Source organism: Melanerpes formicivorus, unplaced genomic scaffold (genome assembly GCF_026170545.1).
Source record: "Melanerpes formicivorus ecotype bairdi unplaced genomic scaffold, bMelFor1.0.p_v2 SCAF_48, whole genome shotgun sequence".
In the NCBI taxonomy this organism is placed as follows: Eukaryota; Metazoa; Chordata; class Aves; order Piciformes; family Picidae; genus Melanerpes; species Melanerpes formicivorus.
In genome coordinates this window covers 1453258-1478791 of record NW_027142400.1, presented here as the reverse complement: position 1 = coordinate 1478791, position 25534 = coordinate 1453258, and the positions used below count along the sequence as shown (strand labels likewise).

The 25534-nt window shown below is 39.8% G+C and overlaps 1 protein-coding gene across 5 annotated transcripts in view; it reads left to right on the top strand.

Moving 5' to 3' along the window:
- The first annotated feature begins 6368 nt into the window (after positions 1–6368).
- BEGAIN (brain enriched guanylate kinase associated) overlaps positions 6369–25534 on the top strand; it is a 168688-nt gene continuing 149522 nt past the window's right edge. For 2 of the 5 annotated variants that reach the window (XM_068160133.1, XM_068160132.1), the window contains exon 1: positions 18799–19111. In XM_068160133.1, coding sequence (XP_068016234.1) covers positions 18836–19111 — 276 coding nt within the window. In that variant the 5' untranslated portion in view covers positions 18799–18835. Of the gene's footprint in view, positions 6422–8379; positions 8421–11577; positions 11708–18798; positions 19580–25534 lie in introns of those variants that run through there. The other 3 variants (XM_068160131.1, XM_068160129.1, XM_068160134.1) reach the window with 2 other exon arrangements.

Sequence of the window (25534 nt, the reverse complement as noted above, 5' to 3'; positions counted from 1 at the left end):
ACAAGCTAGAGTCGGAGGTGAAACCAGCAGCCCAGCTGAAGTGCATGTACACTAATGCACGAAGCATGGGTAACAAACAGGAGGAGCTGGAAGCCTTGATGCAGCAGGAAAATTACGATGTAGTTGCCATCACAGAGACGTGGTGGGACGACTCACATGACTGGAGCGCTGCAATTGACGGTTACAAGATCTCCAGGAGAGACAGGTGAGGAAGAAGGGGTGGAGGGGTGGCCCTGTACATCAGGAAGGCACTAGATGCCATTGAGATGGAGATTAGGGACGATCGGGTTGAATGCTTGTGGATAAGAATTAGAGGGAAGACCAGCAGGGCAGACACCCTGGTTGGAGTCTGTTATAGACCACCCAACCAGGAGGAAGATGTTGATGAAGCATTCTATAGGCAGCTTAGGGCTGTCTCAAGATCTCCGGACCTTGTTCTCATGGGCGACTTCAACCTGCCTGACATCTGCTGGGAACTCAACACGGCAGAGAGGAGACAGTCTAGAAGGTTCTTAGAATGCATGGAGGACAGCTTCTTATCCCAGGTGCTGCGAGAGCCTACCAGGGGCAAGGCTATGCTTGACCTCCTCTTCACCAACAGGGAAGGACTGGTGGGCGATGTGGTGGTTGGAGGGTGTTTGGGGTCCAGTGACCACGAGATAATTGAATTCAATGAAGAATTGTTGAAGGCTCAGGGACAGGCTGTGCCAATGTGCCGGAAGATGAGCCGCCGGGGCAGACGGCCAGCCTGGATGGTTCATGAACTTTTAATGGAACTGAGGGAAAAAAAGAGGGTGTATCATCTTTGGAAGAGAAGGGAGGCAACCCACAGAATGTTTAAGGATGTTGCTAGGTGTTGTAGGAAGAAAATTAGGGAGGCAAAAGCACACTTGGAGCTTAAACTGGCCTCTACTGTGAAGGACAACAAAAAGTCCTTCTATAAATACATTAATAGTAAGAGGAAGGGAAAGGACAATCTCCACTCCTTGGTGGACACGGAGGGGAACATTGTAACAAAGGATGAGGAAAAGGCAGAGATACTTAACACCTTCTTTGCCTCAATTTTTACTAGAAGGACAGAACGTCTTCCTGACAGCTGGCCTGCAGAGCTGGCAGAAGGAGCCAGGGAGCTGCACAGTTTCCCTATGTTCCATGAGGAGGTGGTTGGAACTCTCTTTAGCAGCTTGGATCCCCACAAGTCCATGGGACCAGATGGGATTCATCCTAGGGTGCTGAGAGAGCTGGCAGATGAGCTGGCCAAGCCACTCTCCATCATTTTCCAGCAGTCCTGGCTCACTGGCGAGGTCCCAGAGGACTGGAAGCTGGCCAACATGGTGCCCCTCCATAAGAAGGGCCGGTTGGATAAGCCAGGGAATTATAGGCCTGTCAGCCTGACCTCAGTGCCGGGCAAGATCATGGAACAGGTCATCCTGAGTGCAATAACACAGCACTTGCAGGATGGCCAAGGGATCAGGCCTAGCCAGCATGGATTTAGGAAGGGCAGGTCCTGCCTGACCAACCTGATCTCCTTCTATGATCAGGTGACCCGCCTGGTGGATGTGGGGAGGCCTGTTGATGTAGTCTACCTGGACCTCAGCAAGCCTTTGACACTGTCCCCCATAGCAAACTGCTGGCCAAGCTGTCAGCCCATGGCTTGGACGGGAGCACACTGCGATGGGTTAGGAACTGGCTGGATGGCCGAGCCCAGAGAGTGGTGGTGAATGGTGCCACATCCAGCTGGCAGCCAGTCACTAGTGGTGTGCCCCAAGGATCAGTGCTGGGCCCTGTGCTCTTTAACATCTTTATTGATGATCTGGATGAGGGCATTGAGTCCATCATCAGTAAATTTGCTGACGACACCAAGCTGGGCGCAAGAGTTGATCTGCTAGAGGGTAGAGAGGCTCTGTAGAGGGACCTCGACAGGCTGGACAGATGGGCAGAATCCAATGGCATGAGATTTAACACATCCAAATGCTGGGTTCTGCACATTGGCCACAACAACCCCATGCAGAGCTACAGGCTGGGGTCAGAGTGGCTGGAGAGCAGCCAGGCAGAGAGGGACCTGGGGGTACTGGTCGATGGTAGGCTGAACATGAGTCTGCAGTGTGCCCAGGCAGCCAAGAGGGCCAGTGGCATCCTGGCCTGCATCAGGAAGAGTGTGGCCAGCAGGAGCAGGGAGGTCATTCTGCCCCTGCATACTGCACTGGTTAGGCCACACCTCGAGTACTGTGTCCAGTTCTGGGCCCCTCAGTTTAGGAAGGATGTTGACTTGCTGGAACGAGTCCAGAGAAGAGCAACAAAGTTGGTGAGGGGTTTGGAACACAAGCCCTATGAGGAAAGACTGAGGGAGCTGGGATTGCTCAGCGTGGAGAAGAGGAGACTCAGGGGTGACCTTATCACTCTCTACAACTACCTGAAGGGAGGTTGTAGACAGGCGGATGATGGTCTCTTCTCCCAGGCACCCAGTACCAGGACAAGAGGACACAGTCTCAGGCTGCACCAGGGGAGGTTCAGGTTGGATGTTAGGAAGAAGTTCTATACAGAAAGAGTGATTGCGCTATGGAATGGGCTGCCTGGGGAGGTGGTGGAGTTGCCGTCATTGAAGGTGTTCAGGAGGAGACTTGATGGGGTACTTGGTGCCATGGGTTAGCTGTTTGGGTGGGTTGGATTGGTTGATGGGTTGGACACGATGATCTTGAAGGTCTCTTCCAACCTGGTTTGGTTTATTCTAAAGTTTATTCTACAGTTTATTCTAATAAAGATTAGTTAGCAAAACAGTAAAAAGCTGGTTCTAAGTGGTAGCTAACATTCTCTAACCATGTGAAGAACACACATGTTTACAATTTGGAAGACCTGTTTTCTCATGTTAGCTAGCATGACAAAAGCTGTATCTTTTGTACCTCTTTTGTACCTTGAAGGGTCTGAAAAAGAGACTTATTTTCAAGTGAGTCAAATTTAACTGCGCACAACAAATATACTTGGCAAAAAGCTGTCAAAGTAGACCTTAACAGGCATATGCACTTCTGCAAATCAATTTAGCATCAGGAGCCTGATTTTTCTACTTTGTGTTCCCTACATCTTCTTGAAGCAATTTTGGAAGAAATAACTAGAGAAGCAGCATTTGCAACATATTGGAGAAATGCTGGTTACAGATGGTATAAAGAACACTATCTTGTTCAAAATCCATAAAGACTCAAAACAACAGAAAAAAAATAAATCAAAAATAGTTCATCAATTCCACAAGCTTTGCAGCTTAGTAGATTTATTTCCAGAGTCAGACAAACAATCTTGAAATTTAAAGGTAGAGACTGCTAAGAGGTCATGTTCTTTTAGCAGTTCTGATCCAAGGTTATTTGCTTCAAGCTATATTGGAGTCAATAACTTCAACAGGGTGGTATTATATCCCCTACTTTTAATAATATTCTCAGCTTGATACTGTCAAATTCCTATATGTTTTGCCAAAAGTAAAGTTTATTCTCCTCAAAAGTCATTGCATGTGATATTGCATGGGCTTTTTGTTAGAAATAAAAGAAACAAGGCTTAGTGAAACACAAAATCGAACCAACAAGTTTACAGAATGACCAGGTTCCAGCAAAAAAGAGATGTCTCTTCACAAACACAATAATTAACAACATCCACAAGATCACAGGATCACAGGATGTTAGGAGTTGGAAGGGACCTCCAGAGATCATTGAGTTCAAACCCTCTGCCAGACGAGGACTATACAATCTAGTGCAGGTCACACAGGAATGCATCCAGATGGGTCTTGAAAGTCTCCAGAGAAGGAGACTCCACAACCATTCTGGGGAGCCCTTTCCAATGCTCTGTGACCCTCACAGTGAAGTTCCTTCTCATGTTGAGGTGGAACCTCCTGTCCTGTAGTTTATATCCATTGCCTCTTGTCCTATTTTCTGTGCTGTATTTTACATCTATTAACCCTTGTCCATTTTCTGTGTATGCTATGGTTTCTGTAGGTGTGTTCAGATGCTGATAGAAACGTGAAATGAATGAAGACTGTGGGAATCCTTGCAGAGGTGTGTAATGGCCAGCCTGCTGAAAGTTGAGCATGACTGATGTTTAGATAGCAGGCTATGTGTGGAGAATGATAAATACAGTAAGTGAAAAAATTAGTGCACACATGAAAGGGAACGTGCTATATATTACCCAAATTTGTAGCACACACCCTCTTGCAAGGTTATCTCCCCTCTGCTCTGCCCACATTTGATTGCACTTGGCAGAGTGATGAGTACTGCAGCCAGATGAGACATAGTTATTCTGCTGAAAAATTCCAGAGGATATAGAAAGGCACAATAATCCCCCAGCCAAGATACAATTTAGGTCTTCAGGATACAAGCTGGACGTTTTTACCTTTTGTTTGGAAATGCAGATTTAGAGGTTATTTTATATCTAAATTTGATACAATGAGAGGATTTATAACATAAGGGATTTAAAAGATGATGCCGAAAGAAGGTGATGCTAATAGGCACTGAACCTTCCAAAACTTTCAAGTATTGTGACTGCTTTTACATGTATTACCGAGGATCACTTGGAGATTCACTCTTTCTTCATAGTATCATCATAGTATCATTCAGGGTTGGAGGGGACCACAAGGATCATCTAGTTCCAACCCCCCTGTCATGGGCAGGGACACCCCACACTAGATCAGGCTGGACAGAGCCCCATCCAGCCTGGGCTTAAATACCCCCAGGGACGGGGCCTTGCCCACCTCCCTGGACAGCACATTCCAGGGTTTCACCACTCTCATGGTGAAGAACCTCCTCCTCACATCTAGCCTGAATCTCCCCACCTCCAGCTTCATTCCATTCCCCCTAGTCCTGTCACTACCTGAGATCCTGAGAAGTCCTTCCCCAGCCTTCCTGTAGGCCCCTTTCAGATACTGGAAGGCGACAATTAGGTCACCTCGGAGCCTTCTCTTCTGCAGACTGAACAGCCCCAACTCCTTCAGTCTGTCCTCATAGGAGAGGTGCTCCAGCCCTCTGATCATCCTTGTGGCCCTTCTCTGGACATGTTCCAGCACCTCCACGTCCCTCTTGTAATAGGGGCTCCAGAACTGGACACAGTACTCCAGGTGGGGTCTCACCAGGGCTGAGTAGAGGGGGAGAATCACCTCCCTCGACCTGCTGGCCACACTTCTCCTGATGCAGCCCAGGATCTGATTGGCTTTGCGGGCTGCAAGTGCACACTGAGAGCTCATGTTGAGCTTTTTGTCCACCAGCACCCCCAAGTCTCTCTCCTCAGGGCTACTTTCCAGCCAGTCACTGCCCAGCCTGGATTTGTGCCTGGGATTGCCTCGACCCAGATGCAGGACCCTGCACTTGCTCTTATTGAACTTCATGAGGTTGGCTTGTGCCCACCTCTCCAGCCTGTCAAGGTCCCTCTGGATGGCCTCCCTTCCCTCCAGCGTGTCTGCTGCACCACACAGCTTGGTGTCATCAGCAAACTTGCTGAGGGTGCACTCAATGCCACTGTCCATGTCACCCACAAAGATGTTGAACAAGACAGGTCCCAGGACTGATCCCTGAGGGACTCTGCTTGTCACTGGCCTCCACTGGGACATGGAGCCATTGACAGCCACTCTTTGGGTGTGACCATCAAGCCAGTTCCTTATCCATTTAGTGGTCCAAAGAACATGGATGATACTTGAATAACCCAACAATATTTCTGTGACAATCCCTGTTATTCATTCAAATTAATCTGCAATGTAGAAGAAGAGTTAATCCTTATTCTGTTTGGTGCAACAAAAATTGCATGCTGTCTTAGAAACCTTACCAACAAATTTAAGTAATACAACCAGCGACAAAGTGACCAATGGTATCAGTCTTTTGATAGATTTTTGCTTTTACATTTTCTTGCACCAGTTTTTACAAATAACTTCTTCATTGCATTCATTTTCTCACCTATCTGAGAGCTGCTCTCCTCACATTGAATGAGTTTTAAAATATCCAGTTCAAATCCTATAAAGGGGCAACAACAAAGATTCCAGTTACATTACTGCTGAAATTCTAAGTTGAGCCTTGACTGTACTTTCTTTTCTTACTGCTGCTGAGGTTATTGTTAGCAGCTATTTTACTGAGAGAAGAGGGAGGTGGAGAAAAAATAAATGAGAAAGAATGAGTGGTTAGCTAGCAGTGTTCTGCAAGATATACTTAGAATCAGTCATATCACTGTTTTCTCAGCCAGGCTAGTGATCATAAATTCTATATCTTTTCCCAAGTTCAGTGGCTGTGCCAGCCATTCATTATGAAATGCTTCATGTTTCCTGTACAGGAATTCACAATAGGATTATGGATTCACAACAAAGCTCTACTCAAGGAGAGGCAGAAAGTGAAAGGAGACTTCTTTGGTACAACACTGTATAGTGTGCAAAAGGAAAATGAAAGCAAGAAGATGAAAAAATGAGGTAGCAGAAAAATACAGTTTACTTGTAGTTCATGACAGAAACTTTCTTGGAAATTAGAACTGGAATTTCATTGGATGCATTTGGGATGGACCTGGAAAAAACAACCAGTTTTACACCTGTAAGACCCAGAGGCAAAGGGGTATCCATACAGGACTTTGAATTAAGTTGTGTTTCCTTTCCTTTCCTATCAGCTCATTGATACACATGTCCTGGTATATAATAACCAGGAGGTTCTGCTATATAATAACTGCCTATCTGCAGGTAAAAGCAAAACAAAACAACCCAAATTTTCCATGCCACCAGTGGTTAAATCAAATGGGAACACAAACAGGGATGTGGTTGCAAGGTCTTACGGCTACAGGAGTCATTCTACTATTGAAGTCACCAGGTCTTGTGAGACAGAAACATCAGCTCTATGTCTGTATCTTGCAGCTGTTAGAGGCAGGGAGTGCTCAATTTCAGGAGCTTCTGATGAGTTTTGGATTCAGTGTCAGTCTAGAGGCATTAATTGTTGCCTTTTAAGAGGCAAGGTGTGGTGGTATTGGTTTTTTTCAGTGGTGAATGGAAAGTGCTGATGTTAGGAGTTTGTCTTTAGGATACTGGGAAGATACACCTTCTTGAACACCCAAGTCTTGCACATTATTCAAAGTTCAAAACTTAGTGTGAGAAATAAACCAAATCTCCTGACAGCTGACAAGGAGCAACTGTAAGGGGAAGTTCCTGAGCATTTCCACAACATCTGTGATGTATGTAGGGACTCAACAGCATCAGTGCAATAACTTAATGTAGTCAGCCATCCTTCCTATTCCCCTGACACCTTATATTCTTTCAAGTCAAGGCATGGAGGTGTGGCTGACCATTTGCCATCCCACCCATCTCAGGCTGCCAAGGTAATGATGAAGAGCATGAGTGATAACACAGTTCACCTTGATGTTCACATTAGAGATGAAAGGTCTAGTCTTTTGGGAAAACCAAAGCAGGATAAGCCAAAACCTGATTACTCACAGTGATTTCTAATTGATAAATACATCAGAGATCTCTCTCTAGCCAAACCCAATTTTGTGCAAAGAACAATTTAAAGCAGAACATTTCAAAATGCATGGCTATTTTCAAAAGACAGTTTCTTATCTGTAGTGAAAAACTGCAGGTATAATTGACTATTGGACCACAAAGTATATATTTGTGTTGACTTACACAGAGGCTGAATTCTAACAAAAACACTTTAAATGGTGACATCTTGAAACTCCAAAAGTATGTATGGCTGTATGTATTAAATATGTAGATACACATGGATGATTTTACAGCCATAATTGCATGCCTTTATAATTGCAATTGTCTGTGTACATTCAAAAGTGTGATGCTTAATTTTTTTCCCCTCCCGAAATATCAAAGGCAATCCAAAATAAGTAGTTCTTAACACCTGTGTGATCCCATTAGGGCAGTTGCTACACTCTTTTCTCAGGGCTGGAGCTAGCAGAGCAAAGGAAAGTAGCAGGTATTGTACTTTATCAGTGCCTAGTCCCTTAAGGGAATTCAGTGGGTGTTTCAGTTGAAAGATTTTGTCTCTATGCAGCATTCTACTTATATTCACAAACAATACTGACTCAATCACTTTCAATCTCAAGTGTACATGACTAACCAGTAATTTCCTGCATTTGTGACATACCGTGGCTCTTCTTGATGCTGTTAAAGTTTGTGACTACACAGAAAAGCCCTAGGAAGTTGATAGCAAATGACCCTTGGTAAGTTGTTCTGCAACTGCTTGACTTTGCTCTGCAAGCTTATGCTCTCATAGCAACATGGACAGCATATCATTCTGTACTGGCTTCATTAAAAGAAAACGATCCTACTTTCAGTTAAAAAAAAAAAAAAAAAAAGAAAAAGAAAAAGAAAAGCTGTAACTGTAGAAGCAGCATGCACCTAATGAGCTACTTCTAAATCTGTCTCTATCATTTCAGTCTGTGGACTAGCAGAACAAAGATTGCAGAATCCTTCTCAAGTAAGTATTGTTTTCTCTTTATAGCATATTTGCATATTTGTTTGGGTTTTTTTATTTCAAATATATAACAGGTAGTGAAGTCTTCAGCATTGAATTAGTGGTGCTGCAATATGATAACGGAATGCCTGCTTTAAACAGAAACTAACCTGCTCTGTTGTTTCATTTGGCAGACATTACTGCTTCAAAAAGGAAATATTTAGTATATTAAGGCACAAGACAGCAGATTATATGAATAAAGATTCCCAAAGATGCAGAGCCAGAAAGCTAATGGAATGATTTATAATTGACTCTCATGATAGAGGTTTTTAAATATGAGTAATGAATCTTTTATTTGCATAATACACATCATAGAACATATCTGTTTGATCTCATCAGGACTGGAATATGTATTCTGAATATTCTTCTACCCATTAAGTATGAAATTGAAAAAAATATTTACTATCTTTAAGAAAGAGAAAAGTCAGCATCATTATTATTATTAATAAAGCTAATATGTACACATTAACCCTATGACAGGTTTGTGTAAAAATCTGGAGAAAACGATTTGTAATGGTTGTCTTTGTAAAATGATACAAAATATTAGTCAATCATTGTTAAACCCAAGTGAGCGTCGATTAAATAGTCGCTTGTGTTAGAGAGCACATAAACACGTCTTTTGCCAAAACAAACAGCACATACTGTAGCATGCTTTCTGCAAGAGTATTTAAACAGCTCTTATGAACATGTCTCTTTAATGTAATGAAATTAAGTGGGGCTATGGGAGTTGCAGGGGGAGAAAAATAACCCCCAAGATTTTGCTTCATGTTTAAGCTGCAACTGCTGTGCAGAAAGGACTTAGGAATTGGCAAACCACAGTGCTGTCTTTCCATTTGGTGTGCAAACACACCATTATCCACACTCAGGCATTTTTTTTTCTTATTTAGCCCTAGCTGCTTAGCACCAGCTCCCATGGCACACAACTCTGATTGAAAACATGCAGGTTTGCAGCACCCACGAAAACTGTATTGTAGCTGCAGCTGAGATATTACAGCTCTGCTACGAATATCCTGGAAACTTCTATCACAAACACTGCTTATACATCCACATAATATTATTTACCATAATTTTTATGTAGGTAAAAATACTCTGAAAAAAGGCAAATTATTTAGAATAGAATAGAATAGAATAGAATAGAATAGAATAGAATAGAATAGAATAGAATAGAATAGAATAGAATAGAATAGAAAGAATAGGACCACGTTGGAAGAGACCTTCAAGATCATTTAGTGAACTTCCACAGAAAACGACATAAATTCCTCCTGCTCAAGTTATCCATTCCCCAAGATCCCATGACAACAGAAGTCAAGAATTTACAATTTATGTCTCCTAGGTTGTTTTTTTTAAATTCTTCATAACAACAAATTTAAAAGTATACTGCCAAGTCAACTCATTTAAATGCAGGCAAGCTTTTTTAAGCAAACTTCTAGGACTACTGAAGCACGGAACTGGAACAACCATTTCCTTATTTACTGTGTAAGAGAAATAGAAAGTCTTTGGCAGATTATGCATAGGGAGCAATAAATAATGAAAGCACATATAACAAAATTACTGTGTTGTAGTTATGGCAAATAATAATGTTTCCTTTTGCAAGCAACACTAAGCTTCCTAGGCCAGCTCTGACCAGCCTATTAATTAGAAGCTAATAACAGAGAGGTTTAGTCTGGCATCCCACAGTTCTTCTTCAAATCTTAGGGAAAAAAAGAACAGTTATAAAAATGCCAGTAAGTAGTAAAATTTGTGGTACCATCTCTGCAAGACTAAAGGAGGCATCAGTGAGTAGTAACTCTACTAACAAGCATTGATTTCACAGCTATTACTATTCAGCAACAAGAGGAAGTTATAATTGGTATTATTAGATTAGAAAGGTGAGAAGGAGGAAGGGGGCTGTATTTATGAGGCCGACAAAGGGAAATTTTTACTTCATGGTCAAGGAGGCAGCACTACCTAGACGAAAAGGCTCATTTCTTCTTTACCCCTTGTGGTTTCCTAATCCTCCAAAAGAATAATCGTAATCAAATCTCACAAACCGTGTATAGGTGTATTGTTCTAATGAAAGTCAAAGCCCCCAGGGTTATGACCTGCTGCAAGGTACTGTGAATTTTTGTCATGTGCATTTGAACATCTCAGTCTAACATACTTTGTGGTTTATACATTGACATTTACTTTGTGGTTTATACATTTGACAAAGTCTTCCCTCACAGTCTTAAAATTTCCTCTATTTTTAGTATATAATTAATAGAATTACATATTGCTGCAGATGTGAAAAAGATGACAAGGAAAATCTCTCTTAAAAAGATCTCTTCAGTACTCCTGGGAGTATGACTGGTATGGACTTCAGGTAGCCTTAATAATTCACTAGTAGCATGGTATCACATCAAAAAGGGATGTCATATGGCTTCATTGATAGCAAGGTCTTGCACACTGTGGCATCCAGCATCAAAGTAGAAATGGATTTAGTAAAGGAAATTAAATTGGTATGGACAATATTGTTGGTTTGGGTTTTGGTGGGTTCTTTTTTTTTGGTCTCTCTTTTGGATTTGTTTGTTTGTTTGGGGTTTTTTTGTTTTGTTTGTTTTCTGTGATTTTTTTTCTTTGTTTGGTTATTTTAGTAAAGCAGAATTCAGGGGGTGGGACTTATTTTCGTTCCACCTGAAGAAACAGGAATTGTATTTTTGTTCCAAGTCTGACTTTGCATGAGAAATAAATTCCATTCTTCCGTTCACTTTAGTTCTCTACTGTCTTAAATTTTCTTATGCCTTTTCTTCTTCTTTTTGCCAAATAAGAATAACAATAATGAAAGGATATAAGGGCTGTGAAATAGGAAGAGAAAAAAGGGGGAGTAAAATGAGGAAAACTGGGTACCTAATTGGAAAAGCCACATGACATTGCCATCCTACCTTAATGAAGAATGAGTTTAAAAATAGACTCAAAAGATTTGACACTTTCCTAAAAACACACATGTTCAAGGAACAGTGGAAGAAACTAAGACTCCTCATCTGTGTATTCTCAGGATTAGTTAGTTTGCTCTCTTTCCACCAACTGACTACAAAGTGAACTGGAGACAGAAAATTAAATGCTAGTATAATGCAGATGACCTACAGCTCTACCCATCCTACAGCACGGCTACAAAGAAAGGACAACACGTGAAGAAGATCTCATGGAGCAGTTGGCTAAAGCAGAAGCTGAGAAAGAAAAAGATGATGGTGGCAGAGGACAGGAAATGCTTTGAAGATTCCTTCACAGTCAAGGTAGGCAGTTGCGGTTGATCAGCAAACACTAATCTAATAAAGAACCTGTTATTCATCTTCTGTTAGCTAGAAATCTCCATTTCTCTCATGTGAGGACAACAAACACTCAGGCAGGTGATATCACAATCTTTTATTACTAAGAAGTTCTAACATGGAGAAAATGCTCTGAAACGTGGCCTAACTAAATCATGAATCTGTTTCCTATATTGTAGATAGTTTGTATTCCTCTCTTGAAAGCAGTCCATCTTCTGAACTGTGGATAAATAAAAGATCACTTAATGTCCTTGGAAAAAGATCACAGTTTACAACTTCATTTTACTGGCTTTTCTCAGCAAGACTAAAATTTTTCTTCATGAGTGAATGAAAGGGAAAAATCCCTTGGAATTAAGGGTAGTGAAATGTCATTATGTAGTGCTGCAAGTGCCTGGTACATTTCTTTGAGCAGCTTAAAAAATATACACAGCAACATGAGTCCACAGTGAAATTTTCTACTGCTAAGAAACAGACAACACAATAGCCAATGGGTCACAGCTGATACTAATTTGGCTGCTTGCACAGTGATGGAAGGCACAGTATTCTACTGAATGCAGTAAGGACCTGTGTTGAATAGGCTCTTCTGTTATGCTTCCATTACAGTAATTTAAAGATAGATATATTGAAGCCTTTTCTCTCTACATTTGCCTCTTCTTCAGTTTTTAATTATGTTTTACAAGTGTAAATGTAGCTTGCATAGCAAATGAATGGCTGACTGCAGATGCAGATCTTGTCAGAGAACAGTGACTGTTTTCAGGGTGAGCACAGGATTTATGCTAAACATCATCTCTCCTCACTTCTTATACACATGCTCAACACTTCCTACAGGCTTAGCACAGCTCTGTCTGGTATACAGCTATAAATTAAATTAAATTAAATTAATCAGACTTGTGAGTTTTGGCAAGAAAGATGGCATAGCAATTTGTTGCATTGTGTTTGGTCAGTCTGCAGCTGTAAGACAGACATGTTTTTCACATCAGAGTGGAGAAGCAGATTAGTGATAATTTAGAGGAATTTAGATACTTTAGATCATTAGATTCAGAGTCAAGGTTGGATGCAGGTGCTGTCCACCATGCAGTTTCCTGCATAGAAGCATGAGCTTCTTAAATGTCTCTAGTGTATGGGACACCATCATACTTTCCCACATCCTTTTTTTCATGCCAATAAAACCTGATTTAATGGTAGCAGCATTGGTGCAATTTTCTGTTTGTCTTTACATGTTACAGACCTACGAATAAGTTATAAAGAAAAAAAAAAAAAGAATTAAAGATTTTTAATTCATTCCCACTAACAATCACTCATTAAAATGAAGGAACTGAACTTTCATTGTACTGATCCTAAAGACATTTAGATCTTACAGAGTTACAGCAAATGTATGCTGGAATTTCCCTTAGGTCTACAAGACTTTCAAGTGAAACCTAGTGAGGCAAAATGACTACAGGAAATACTGGCTACATTGCCTGTCCATTAGAAATTATTTGTTCTAAAACAAAATAAAAAGATGGCAAAGGTAATGTTTAAAGAAATGGAATTTTTGCTATGCAACACCTAGCATCCAAGAAATAGACATTATTACTATTAAATCAGAAAAGCAATGCACTTTCTGAGAGAATAATTAAATAAAACAATGCTGAGACTAACACTGTCTTGCTGAAGAAAGCGGGCTAGACAACCTTGTATTAAAAGCAAATTAGTGCTTGGCAACCACTACAGGAAAAAAAAAAAGGAAAAAGAAACCATCTGCTTAAAGAAACCCAGAGTGGAGCATCTGTATTATTTAAAGGGACAAACTTAATGGTAATGCAGAAAGGTTCCATAAAACACTCCACAATGAAGTGCATTAAATACTAACAGTAGTGGATGAGATGTGATAAAATTTTCATTAACGGCAGGAGGGAAGAGTATATCTGAACAAGAATGGACTCTCTAAGAGTTGGGACATAGCTCTTTTGAGAGTGGACTGTATGCTGAAGGACTGACACATCTGTAGTGAAAACTGAAAACTTCTAAATTCTCTATACCCTGCCAACTCTGGTGGGTTTGGCTCTGGTGCTCAGGCAGTATTTCTGACCATCTGAAAGGTTGACTTGGAAATAGAAATAAAATAACATGTAGGAAATAGACTCCACTACAGTGGAAAAATTCACCCATTGCTGTAATAAGAACAGCACAGTGTAATTATTGATCTAAAATCCTGGAGTCTACTGGCTACAAAAAGGGCTCTGGAACCAACCTTATTTGCAATTCAAACAAACCTTAATGCTGTTTAAAATCAGATTTATACTTGGTTGTTTGGTTTTGTGGGTTTTTTTCATTATTAACCAAAATAAATTTGTATGTATGTCAAAGTTCGTCACATTTAAACTTGTTTACTTTTAAAACATAATCTGCTGAAATTATTGTTAATGCATCAAAAGCCATAATTTTAGACATAAAAAAACCTTGCATGCTTCTTTAGTACAAGAACTGTTGAATGTTGTCTGCTTTGACCTAAAAATGATCGTATCTTCCAGAGCTCAACACAAAGAAACTTCTGGTTGTCATAACAACCTACTGCAGCAAATACAAGACAGCTTGTATTTGATTTGATACTATTAGCAAAAATTAAAGTCTCCTGAAGTCTAACAAATAGGGATATTTCTTAATTCCCACAAAACTCAGCTTTCCATTTTAAATCTTGAGACAGTGGTCTGTTAAGACATTACATTGCATCAAGTCATATTTGCAGGTAAGTCTGTTATGCTCCATTTTTATACAAAATATGCAGTTTCTAATAATATCTGTGCAAAATGACACTCAGAATATAAATAAGACCAAGTTACTATTTAGAAAAATCTTAATGTGTTTTCCTAAGTAACAAGTTTACTAGAAAAGTCCCAATCTTGTCAAATGAAGCATTGAATCATTGTGAAAGTCCCATTTAAGATGTGATATGAAAGTCCCATTTAAGATGTGATTTGAAAGTCCCATTTAAGATCTGATCTTAGGTATAATTCAGCAGTCAGCTTAGCAGGAAAGGATCAGTATTGTTGCTCTGTTTATAGTCTTATATTAACACTAAACTAAAATAGAATATCTTAGCCTTTGCACCACAGAACATCTTAGCACCACACAACATCTTAGCACCACACAAAATTACAAACTGGATCTACCTGAGTCTCAGGAAATGGCTCACTTATGAATTACCATTATATGAGTCTTGATAGTACCTAGAGACGTCACACTGACAAGGGTCTCCTTATACAAGATTGTGTACCAGTGCAGAGAAAAAGATAGTCCTTCCACAATTTTAAGGACAGTTAAGTATAGCTACAAAAGAAAGTGCAGGTGTTCATCAAAGGTCACATAACAGCATAATAGAAGAGCTGCTAACAAAAGACATCTTATTTACATTGATGTCTATCAGTTGTATCACTTCTGAATTGATTTTGCACAGGCACATTGTGTTATACCAACAATTGTGACCATCACTTCTAAAACAGAGCAAAATTAATGCTTAAGAGCATTTTAATGTTAATATGACAGTTTTAGAACCTGGAAATAAGGCAAACAACTGCATAGTAGAGGCACATTGTAGCGAGAAATTACAGAATTTGAGCTCTATGAAGATATTTGTTCTGTTGAGTACAGCTCAGACTACTGCAGCAACACATAGCTATTCACAGACATACCTGTTTGCACTGGAATAAGAAATTCTTTTTATGAGCAATGTCTTCAAAAAGATTTAGATATATAAGGTAAAATAATTTAACATTTTAAAAAGTGAGTCACTTGACATGGAAGATAAATGATGAACATCAAATCATTATCAAATAGTTCAGATTCTTAAGCAATTTTGATTTAATATTGAGCTTTTCTGTTTGTACATGTGACTAGTGGAAATAACTTTTGTGATTCAGGTAATATCTGGTGATTTTTGCAGTGAATTTATTTAAGGAGGCCCACTGAATAATTATTGTTGTTATAATCTTATTCCAATCAATATTTAAAGGGATTGACATGAAAAGATAATTCAGGTAAGATAACTTAGTTGTCATTTTGCAGCTATAGCTTTTTTGTTGTTGTTGCTCTTAATAATTTGAGGCTTAATTTCTTTCCTTAATAATTTGATATCTGTCATATATCTGAACTTATTAGGCAAAAATCATCTGAAGCAAGAGAAGCAGCAATATAAGCACTATAAGAACCCACAAGCAGTGGATTATATACCTTACCTATGTTACCTATGACTCATACCCTGATATGTGTTGTATTTTTTAAAAAGTTGTGTTTGTGTCCTATATAGATGACATATTTCAGAACAAATTGACTCATTCCTGACAATAGAAGACAATTACATGAGCCATTTTTCTGGTTATGTCGCAGACTTCTGTCAGATTCACATCTTAACATTTGCACATATGCACAGGACAGCTGAACTGGTGCTTGTAGTTAACACAGCTTTGTTCACGCACAAATGAGCCCAGTCCTTCATGAATAAAAAAGCTCTTCTCAAAATATGTGCAACCCATTACAGATTCTGGCTCAGCAATGAGGCTTGCTCTGTTTCTGAAACAGACGTGTTGATAAAGTCAATTAAAATTGCAGAACTCACACTTTGCCAAGCTCTAATGGATCCTACAAGGCAAAAGACCTGAGATACATTAGCTACCTCTTTGGGGAATCCTGTTTCCTTCAATGAGCAACCACAAGTTTGTAGGAGTCTGTATTATGACATACTGAAAAAGCCCTTAATTCTGGCTTTACAAAGAAGAGAGTATTGCTGTATTGTTTCCTCACTGCACTGAAAAGGTCATGAAAACCTTTGTGTTGACAGTAAGAAAGCATTTGTCAGCCCTTTAAACTGCCAACATTCAGATCCGGGTGAGAGAGGAATAAATGCATCTAAAAAAAGATGGTGTGAGCAGGATTTATGCATTTAAAGCCATATTGTCTCTGTGATCACAATAATGTTTGTAACATTCAGTGAAATGGCACAGTCCCATAGACAATATGACAGCATTTCAGAAAGTAATTCCAGTAAAAGCAATTGATTCCTGATGTGTTAAAAGGATCATCCTGTCCTCCTGTTATTTGCAAAATTAATACTTACTATGTTAATTTGAGTGATTTGAAACACTTCAGCAGCTTTTATGAACTATGGTTAAAATGAGTCCTGAAATTACCAGTGTGGAGACAATAAATTCTGTGCAGTGGGCAAAGTAACTTGTAACGAGGAACTTAAGTATAACGGCCACTCCAAAAGCCTATAGAACTGCATTTCAACCCAAGCTGCCTCTGACTTGTCAGATGTGTATGTGCTCTTCACTGACATTTTTACCATTCCTTGATCCCTTCTCCTACTCCTCAATCCATTGCAGGTATCCTCATGTCACTCTCCCCCAGTGTTTAAGGTTTCTGCTTGTGATTTGCTTCTCCTTGTCTCCACCTGCGGCATTTCATCAGCCAGAAAACAGTGGTGGTGGCAATTACAGCGGTGTAAGCGAAAAAAAGGGTCAGATTACTCGCTTTTACTCTTATGCTAAATTAAGGAGATGCAGAAAAATAATTTTGAGTTTATTCAGTCAGTGCATTCTCTGGTCAATTCCTGTACCAGCATATCATCAGAACACTTCAAAATTTCACAATGATTATGAAGTGTGGTGTTTTTAGGCTGTGCCTAGAAAATTTTCCACAGATCTTGAACAGAAAGTGGTAGAATGTAAGTAAATTACTATTGGATGTAAAAAGGAAAATAATGATAAATTCCAAATAATCCCATTTGTCTGACTACTAACAAAGTTGGTATATGTACACTAATTTCTCTCTTTTTGGCTTCCTTCACTCTAGCAGATACTAGCTCTGGCTTCTGCTGGCTTTGCTGACCTTGGCTGCATTGTTTTGTTGTGGCTAAGTACTAACAAACGACTCTGCTCTTTCTCTCGTCAGGTGTACAGGGGGAGGGAAGGGAGCAGGGAGTGGGAAGCTAGTAGTAGCCCCCTGGTTTTGCCAGGGGGGTTCTTGTGTTGTTTATAAATTGTAAATATATATAAATATTGTATATTTTGTACATATTCCTTGCATTTCATATTTAGATTGTAATTTTGCTTGCAAATACAGCTTCATTTGCTTTCTAACTGGGCAATTTTATGTTGGGGGGAATTTTCAACCCACTACATAAAGTCAGACTATGGCTCCTAACCTCACTCAAACTAGCCTTTAGGCTAGCTCTCACATGCACAAAGCAAACACAGAAGTCCTGCACGTCATAGTTTAGACTCGCCTGTGTATAAGGACAGTAAAGAGTAAGAACAGCTTCACATTCAATGTACTGGAAGAAGCCATCACTCCAGACTCACTTACAAAGCTGAAATATTGCACTTTGCTTTTGATTCAGACCTTTAAAAAATATTTTAGAATGAAAAATATGGCAAGAAAAGCCAGACAGAAAGTGAGAATCACATTCTCTTTTGCCTTTCTGGGTCTATGAGATCTGTCACCTAGCTTTCTAATAGAATAGCGAGCACTAGCAGCATCAGGACAATATAGCATGACCTTCTCTATGATTGGATTTTAAAAAGCCCTGAAACACAACCACCCCAGACTTTACTTAGTAAGAATTGATCTACATTGTGGTAGTTCGGTTTCCAGTTCAACAGACAGGAATGTATCATATGCTGCTTTGGATCAATCAAAGCCATACTCATCCTCCAGGCACTCAATACCCTGGAAAATTTGCATGTCCTATAGATTCTGTTCATTAGTATGGCTAATTAAAATGCAGTATTGATAATTTGGGATGCATATGGGATAAAGTGTGGTGGCAGCACTGTTATGCCTTTCAAAGTCATGCCTGTTGTCTTACAAGATAGAGAAGGATTTATGGGAATGCCACTTTCATTGATGGCAGATGACATACAGACACAAAATTAAATGGAGTCACAATCAAAGGGCTCCATTTCCTCTGTTAAGCCAGAGGGAGCTGTGCCTGGAAAATCAACCAAGCAAGAGGGGGTTGGCAGGGTGACTGAAGAAAGAGCATCCAGTGCATCCACCACCGAATGTGTAGCAGAAGTAGGAACTGATGTGGAGAGGAAACTCTCTGGAGATTTGACAATGAACAGTTACTCAAAACGCTGCAGCTCCAGTGAGGACAGCTTTGAGTTACAGGGTAGCACAAGGTCAGAAGCTAAAAGCTTTGTTAAAAGCAAAAATAAGGATGAAGGCTATCGACCCCATCGATCAAAGCACTGTCAGAAAGGGGGTGAAAAAATCCACAGACTGGAACACTCTTCTCTTCATCCAGCAGAAGTGGGAAACATAAGCCAAAAGCTCCAGAGGCAGAAGAAGACTCACAAGAAAAGCAGTTCCTCTGCATCTGATTTGAGCTTGGTAAGTCAAGGATCATCAAGCTCATTGTCTGTTGTGGAAGAAAAAATAGAAGCTAAACTCAAATTCTCTCAATTTATTAATGAAGTTACTTTCAGAGTGCTTGATCCCATGAGCCTGAGGGCATACCGAGCTGCTAAACTGAAAAATACCTTTCCAACCAGTGTGAGAAGCCTAGATGATTTGCATATTAAGAGAAACTCTTCTGAAAGCTGGAAAGAGAACATTCTAGATGGGAAAACCCATGAAGAAGTAGACTTAGAGAGTCTGAGAAGTGACGACATTGTGGCTGGAGCACGAACGCGCAAATTAGAGAAATCCTTGTCCCTGGATACAAGTCATTCTCTCAGGTCACTTGACAATGGTGCCTCATGCAGAACAAGAACTGGCTTGCCTGTAGAAATTATGATTTCTCAAAGCAAACAAATGCCAGCCACGAAATCTGCATCTCTGCCTAGAAGTACAAGCATGGTGAGCTCTCTTTCAAATCACTTTTTGGGTGGTATTTGAGAAGTACTTGGGCATTTCTGTAACTATTTGAGAAGTGTTTTGTCTCTCTGGGTGGGTTCTTACTGTGTACACAATCTTTTCCCCAGGGTGAAACAAGCACAGAGGGTTTATTTTTAGCTCACTAGCTTAGAATTTACTTAGGTATGTCTACAGGCATGCTCAGTTAGTGTGTCTAAACATCAGCAAGGGCTCTAACATCCTGAAAATATTTAGAAGGTTTGTGCATCTGGAGTAATACATCTAGACTGACAATTTCATTCCTGATTTTTCTGAAAACAAATCAAAAGAAAAAGCCCACAAACAAACAAAAGAAACACCAAAAGCAAGCAAACAAACAAAACCACACACACACAAAAAAAAAAAAACAAAAAAAAAACAACAAGAACAAACAAACAAAACCCACCAAAACCCAACCTGAACCAAAACATTAACACCTGGAAAAGAAAGGAAAAGGCTGAATCTTTCTTCTATGGCTTGGTCAAAAATATTTATGTTTTTAATTTTTTCTTAGGAGATTTGGTTTTTGTTTGACCGAGGACGAGGTATTTACACTTACCAAAGAGATCAAAGGGAAATTGTTGTTCTTTGCTTTCATAGCATTGTCGGAAATTCCAGGCTGCCAAGCACTGAACTGATGCATTATGCTATTATGTCTCCAGAGCAGGAGTTGTAATCCTGCTAAAATAATAAATGTCCAGGAACTGTTGCTTAACACTATACATCTGTACACAGATGTTGCTAAAATGGGAGCTACTACGGCTGCATTATTATTATTTTAGAAGTCTATTTGAATTCAAACAAATGAACAACAAAAACAAAAACAAACAAACAAAAAGAAACAGATAACTGTCTGTTTTCAGAGAGGACTGTAGCAAGTGGCAGAAGATCCCAGTATTAAGATTTTTGTACAATCTCCAGCAGCCCAAACTTGGAATTTTATAGGATGTCCTTGAGTGTTTTGATTATCACCTATCAAAGATGGCTGCAGGGAGTAGAGAAGCACTGAAAGATAATGAAACATAGGGACAATTCACACACTGTGTTGTATCACAGCTCCGCAATGGGAGCTGTCCTGCAAAGTGGGCAGAAGGCTCCAGCCTAAGCCCATGGCAGGATATGCATTTTCCACATTTCAATTAGCCATCTGTCAGAGCATCTTTTCCAGTGGACTTGCTAATACTCTGCAGATTGGAGCATCCAACTGATGGAGTAGTAACTGACTAAAGATTCCTGAGTGCTCTGTAATTCCATTCAGTTGATGTAGCCATCAATCTACTCCAATTTAAGCATCCACTTGCTTTAAATCTAGTCATTTAAATTAAAAACACAGTAGTTACCAAGCATTTTACCTTAACAAACAACCTGTCATACTGCAGAGTTCAAAATGAAAAAAAGAAAGGAGTGGCAGGAAAGAAAACAAAAGCCAAACACATTCAGCCACATCTTCAGATTCATATCTCCTACATGCAAAAACTTTTACTTCAATACAATTTATTTAGTGCAAGCCCTCATGCTGAGCAAGAAGCAAAAAGGATACCTGTACAGTCATAGGTACCATTGTGAAGATACATAAAAAGATCTTTATTATGTAATGTCCATTTGAATACAAATATAGAGTATTGCCTAAAGCTGTTCCATGTTTTAGTTGCCACGTTATTATTCATATGCAGAAGATAATCTTCAAGAGAAATAAATTGATCCAGTTACATTGACTTGAATATAAAAACAAGATACCAGATGTATAACACATATACCAAAGACCATGAAAGAATGTGCTTGAAAGTTTGAGGTTAGGAAATTTGCGGCTAATTTAAAAAAAAAAAAAAAAAAAAAAAAAAAAAAGTGACTTAGAAGAAGAATACTTTGACATTGGCTCCTGTCTGCTATGTTTTCTGAAGAGCCCTGAGGTATCCACAGCCATGTCTGCACTACGTTTGATGTGTCTATACTGGATCCAAACCCACTAAAGTGATTTTCAACTTTCACACTTCTGAGTGCTGGTCAAAATGTTCTAGGACAGTTCTGCAGCAAGTATTTGTTTGCAAACAGCTGCCACTGAAATATTTAGAATAACCTTTATTTAGAATAAATCAAACCAGGTTGGAAGAGACCTTCAAGATCATCACGTCCAACCCATCAACCAATCCAACCCACCCAAACAGCTAACCCATGGCACCAAGCACCCCATCAAGTCTCCTCCTGAACACCTCCAATGATGGCGACTCCACCACCTCCCTGGGCAGCCCATTCCAATGGCCAATCACTCTTTCTGTATAGAACTTCTTCCTAATATCCAACCTGAACCTTCCCTGGTGCAGCCTGAGACTGTGTCCTCTTGTTCTGGTACTGGGTGCCTGGGAGAAGAGACCATCATCCGCACAAAGAAAATATTTGTAGATCTATGCAAAGGAATTTCCAAACAGCAGCTAGCAGGATCAGGGGATGCTCCAATAAGTGATTCAGATGAAAGGGAATAAAGATAGGTAGAAAGGAATTACAAAATACAATAGACATGACATTGTTATGGTCTAAATATTTAAGTAACTTGGTAAGTAGGATGAAAGTATTTCTCATTTATATGTATTAATCTAAATTCGACATCACTGGATAAATAAGCAGGAAAGCTCAAAATGATGTAACTAATGAAAGCAAGCCTCTGAATCCACACCAATGTAGAGGAGGGTGAACAAATTAAGATTATTCCATATTCCCAGCATGAGTTCATCAGGCTGAAAAATGCAGGAAAATTCTGAAAAGGGTTGTACACAATGCAAAGTTTCTCAGAACTGGGAGCACATACTTTCAGAATCTGTTCAAAGACTGATTAATGTAGAGAGAAAAATGGATAAGTCCAAACATATTTTCCTCAGATCCAGAGTACATTTCAAAGAAAGACAGGCATGAGAGCAGATTAATCTGTGTGTTTTAATACACATTTTATCTTAAATATATTCATTCCAAGTAACAGATGTCTTCAGGAAAACTTTAAATAACACTGCTATTACTCCAGGAGGAAATTAAGGGTAAAAACTTAGTTCTTATATAATCATTCAGGAGACTAACATCAGACATAAGTAAGTCTGCATCATCCTAAAATTTTAATCAACTTGAATATTACTCTTCAGTTAACTTTAGTTGTATGTAAATGAGGGTCAATCTTCAACTAGACCTCGTCTTTATGTATATACTTTCATAGAATCATAGAATCAATAGGGTTGGAAAAGACCTGAAAGATCATCAAGTCCAACCTGTCACCACAGACCTCATGCCTACTAGACCATGGCACCGAGTGCCACATCCAATCCCCTCTTGAACACCTCCAGGGACGGTGACTCCACCACCTCCCTGGGCAGCACATTCCAATAGCTAACAATTCTCTCTGTGAAGAACTTTCTCTTCACCTCAAGCCTAAACTTCCCCTGGTGCAGCTTGAGACTGTGTCCTCTTGTTCTGGTGCTGGTTGCCTGGGAGAAAAGATCAACCCCCTCCTGGCTACAACCACCATTCAGGTAGTTTTGGAGACCAACAAGGTCTCCCCCAAACCTCCTCTTCTCCAGGCTAAACAACCCCAGCTCTCTCAGCCTCTCCTCATAGGGCTTATGCTCGAGGCCTCTCACCATCCTCGTTGCCCTTCTCTGGACATGTTCAAGAGTCTCAATGTCCTTCTCAAATTGAGGGGCCCAGAACTGGACACAGTACTCAAGGTGTGGCCTAACCAGTGCTGAGTACAGGGGCACAATGTTTTCCCTGCTCCTGCTGGCCACATTAGTCTTGATGCAGGGCCAGGATGCCATTAGCCTTCTTGGCCACCTGGGCATACTGCCGGCTCATGTTCAGCCAGCTGTCAATCAACTTTGCTTGCACAAGGGACCATATAACACAATATTAGACACCAGTTTTTCCTTATCAGAGGCAATCAGGCTTGTGTCTTTCTTAGAAGAGCTGTATCTCTTCATCTTACTAGAAACTACCAGTAATACATATTCTGTGTAGAAGAGGTCTTAGAAGTACTTAATTATTGGCTCATGATTGCAACAATATGCATAAATATCCTAATGAATTGTGCATTTGTCATCTAAGGTCATAGCATAATCTCATTGCACAAAATAATAAAGGTCAAAACTGATCAATACAAATTACTTACTAAGCAGCAATATATCCCTCTGAGTTGCTAGAAATACAATGTTCCAGTTGGTGCAGAGGATGTCCTAAAACAAAACAAACAAACAAAAATGGCTTGGGTCACAATAAAGGCATTTCTACAAAACATTTTGGACAACTTCAGATGCTACAAAACAGTGAGTTGCACAAATGGTTAGAGAGCAGAAACACAGCCTTGCTTGATAGGAGCTAACTACATTTATGGAGCTGTGTCAGAGAAAAATTTAGCTGCATCCATGCAAAGTGATTCTAATGAAGGTAGAACAAGCAACAATCACTCATTACCTAGACAGCATCATTGCATGAACACAGACTGAACTCAGAATGTGTCTGCATGGCAACGTGTCAGGTGGGCTTCTCAGGGTTTTTTTTGGCATAAGCTTCAAGATTTCTTCTTCATTTGACATATTACAGATTATAAACTGGCTGCACCCCTGTTTGTCTTACATCTCCATCTGTCCTTCATCTCTCAAATGAATTGCAGGAGGCTCATTACCCAGGACAAGGCACCTGAAGAGTAACTGATGCAGTAGTTCTGTTCCCTGTGCAATTGAAAGAGCCAAAGTTTGGCTCCATACAAGCAACACAATTCCCTACTGTAGTTTTAGAAAAACTATCTGAAAACAAAGTATTCATTTTTGCTCTGATTTCAATCAACATGTACTCTAAAGTGTTTAATTACTATAGCCACTGAGATGGAAGAGAACAAATGCTTGTTACAAAGGTTTGCATCTGTTGAAATGCAGAATAGTGAAGCACAAGCTAGAATAACAGCCCTTTTCATTCCTCTCACAAGAAATTAAAATTACAATAATTATTGCAAAGACGAAATATGACCAGTGTAGATCTTTATATAGGACATCACAAAGATTCAAATCCTGATGATCTGATACAGGAAAGCTGTTTAATTCTTAAGCTACCATGTAGGTAACCTTCTGAAGTGTCATAGGCTTTAACACAAATGAGTAAAGTGACACTAATTTCTGCACTTACTGCTACCTGTCAGGTAGAAGGATTTCTGCTGTTCAATACAGGTTCTCTTGCAAGAATGTCTTAGTGTTCTGTAAAGGTGCAGAGGCATATTTAGAAACTGTACCCTCACACACCTGAACTTCCCAGGCATGAAAGAACTTGAGGCAGAATAAGATTGTCCTTCAAAGTCTGTGGTAGAACACCATAGCAGTAGAAAATGCAACTAATCTTCCATTTCTAAAGTAACTCAGTTTCCAGGGTAGCTTAGTTCTAACAGAATATCACTGAAAAGGTAGACAAGATGGTGACATTTTTTTTGCTGTGGGACAGAGCTTTTTTCTAAAGAATGCTTTCAGTCCTCTTTCAGCCCTTCCATCCTGCTACAATGTAATAAAGGCTTTTATTTCTTGAGTAAATAACAGATCTTTCATTTCCATTTACAGTATAGTGAAGTTCACAAGTAAAATTTGGGCCCAAATACATTATAATGGAAAGTATCTATAATTTCACTGGCTCATGCATGCAATACATTAAAAGCAAAATAGTAAGACATGGCACTAGAAGTGGGGAGAGAAGTAATTTGTCCACATCAGTGATCAAGCCAGCAGCAGAGCACAGGCCTGTAAAGCTTCCCAGTGTCCTATTTTCTGGTCAGTTCTTGTTCTTTCAGGCAAACAGAACAATACAGAATTATCCTAAATTGCAGAAATAATGAACTTTTGATCCACAGCTCTGATAACTCAAGGTTACCAAAGGAAGATAACAAAGGGAACTACAGCAGAT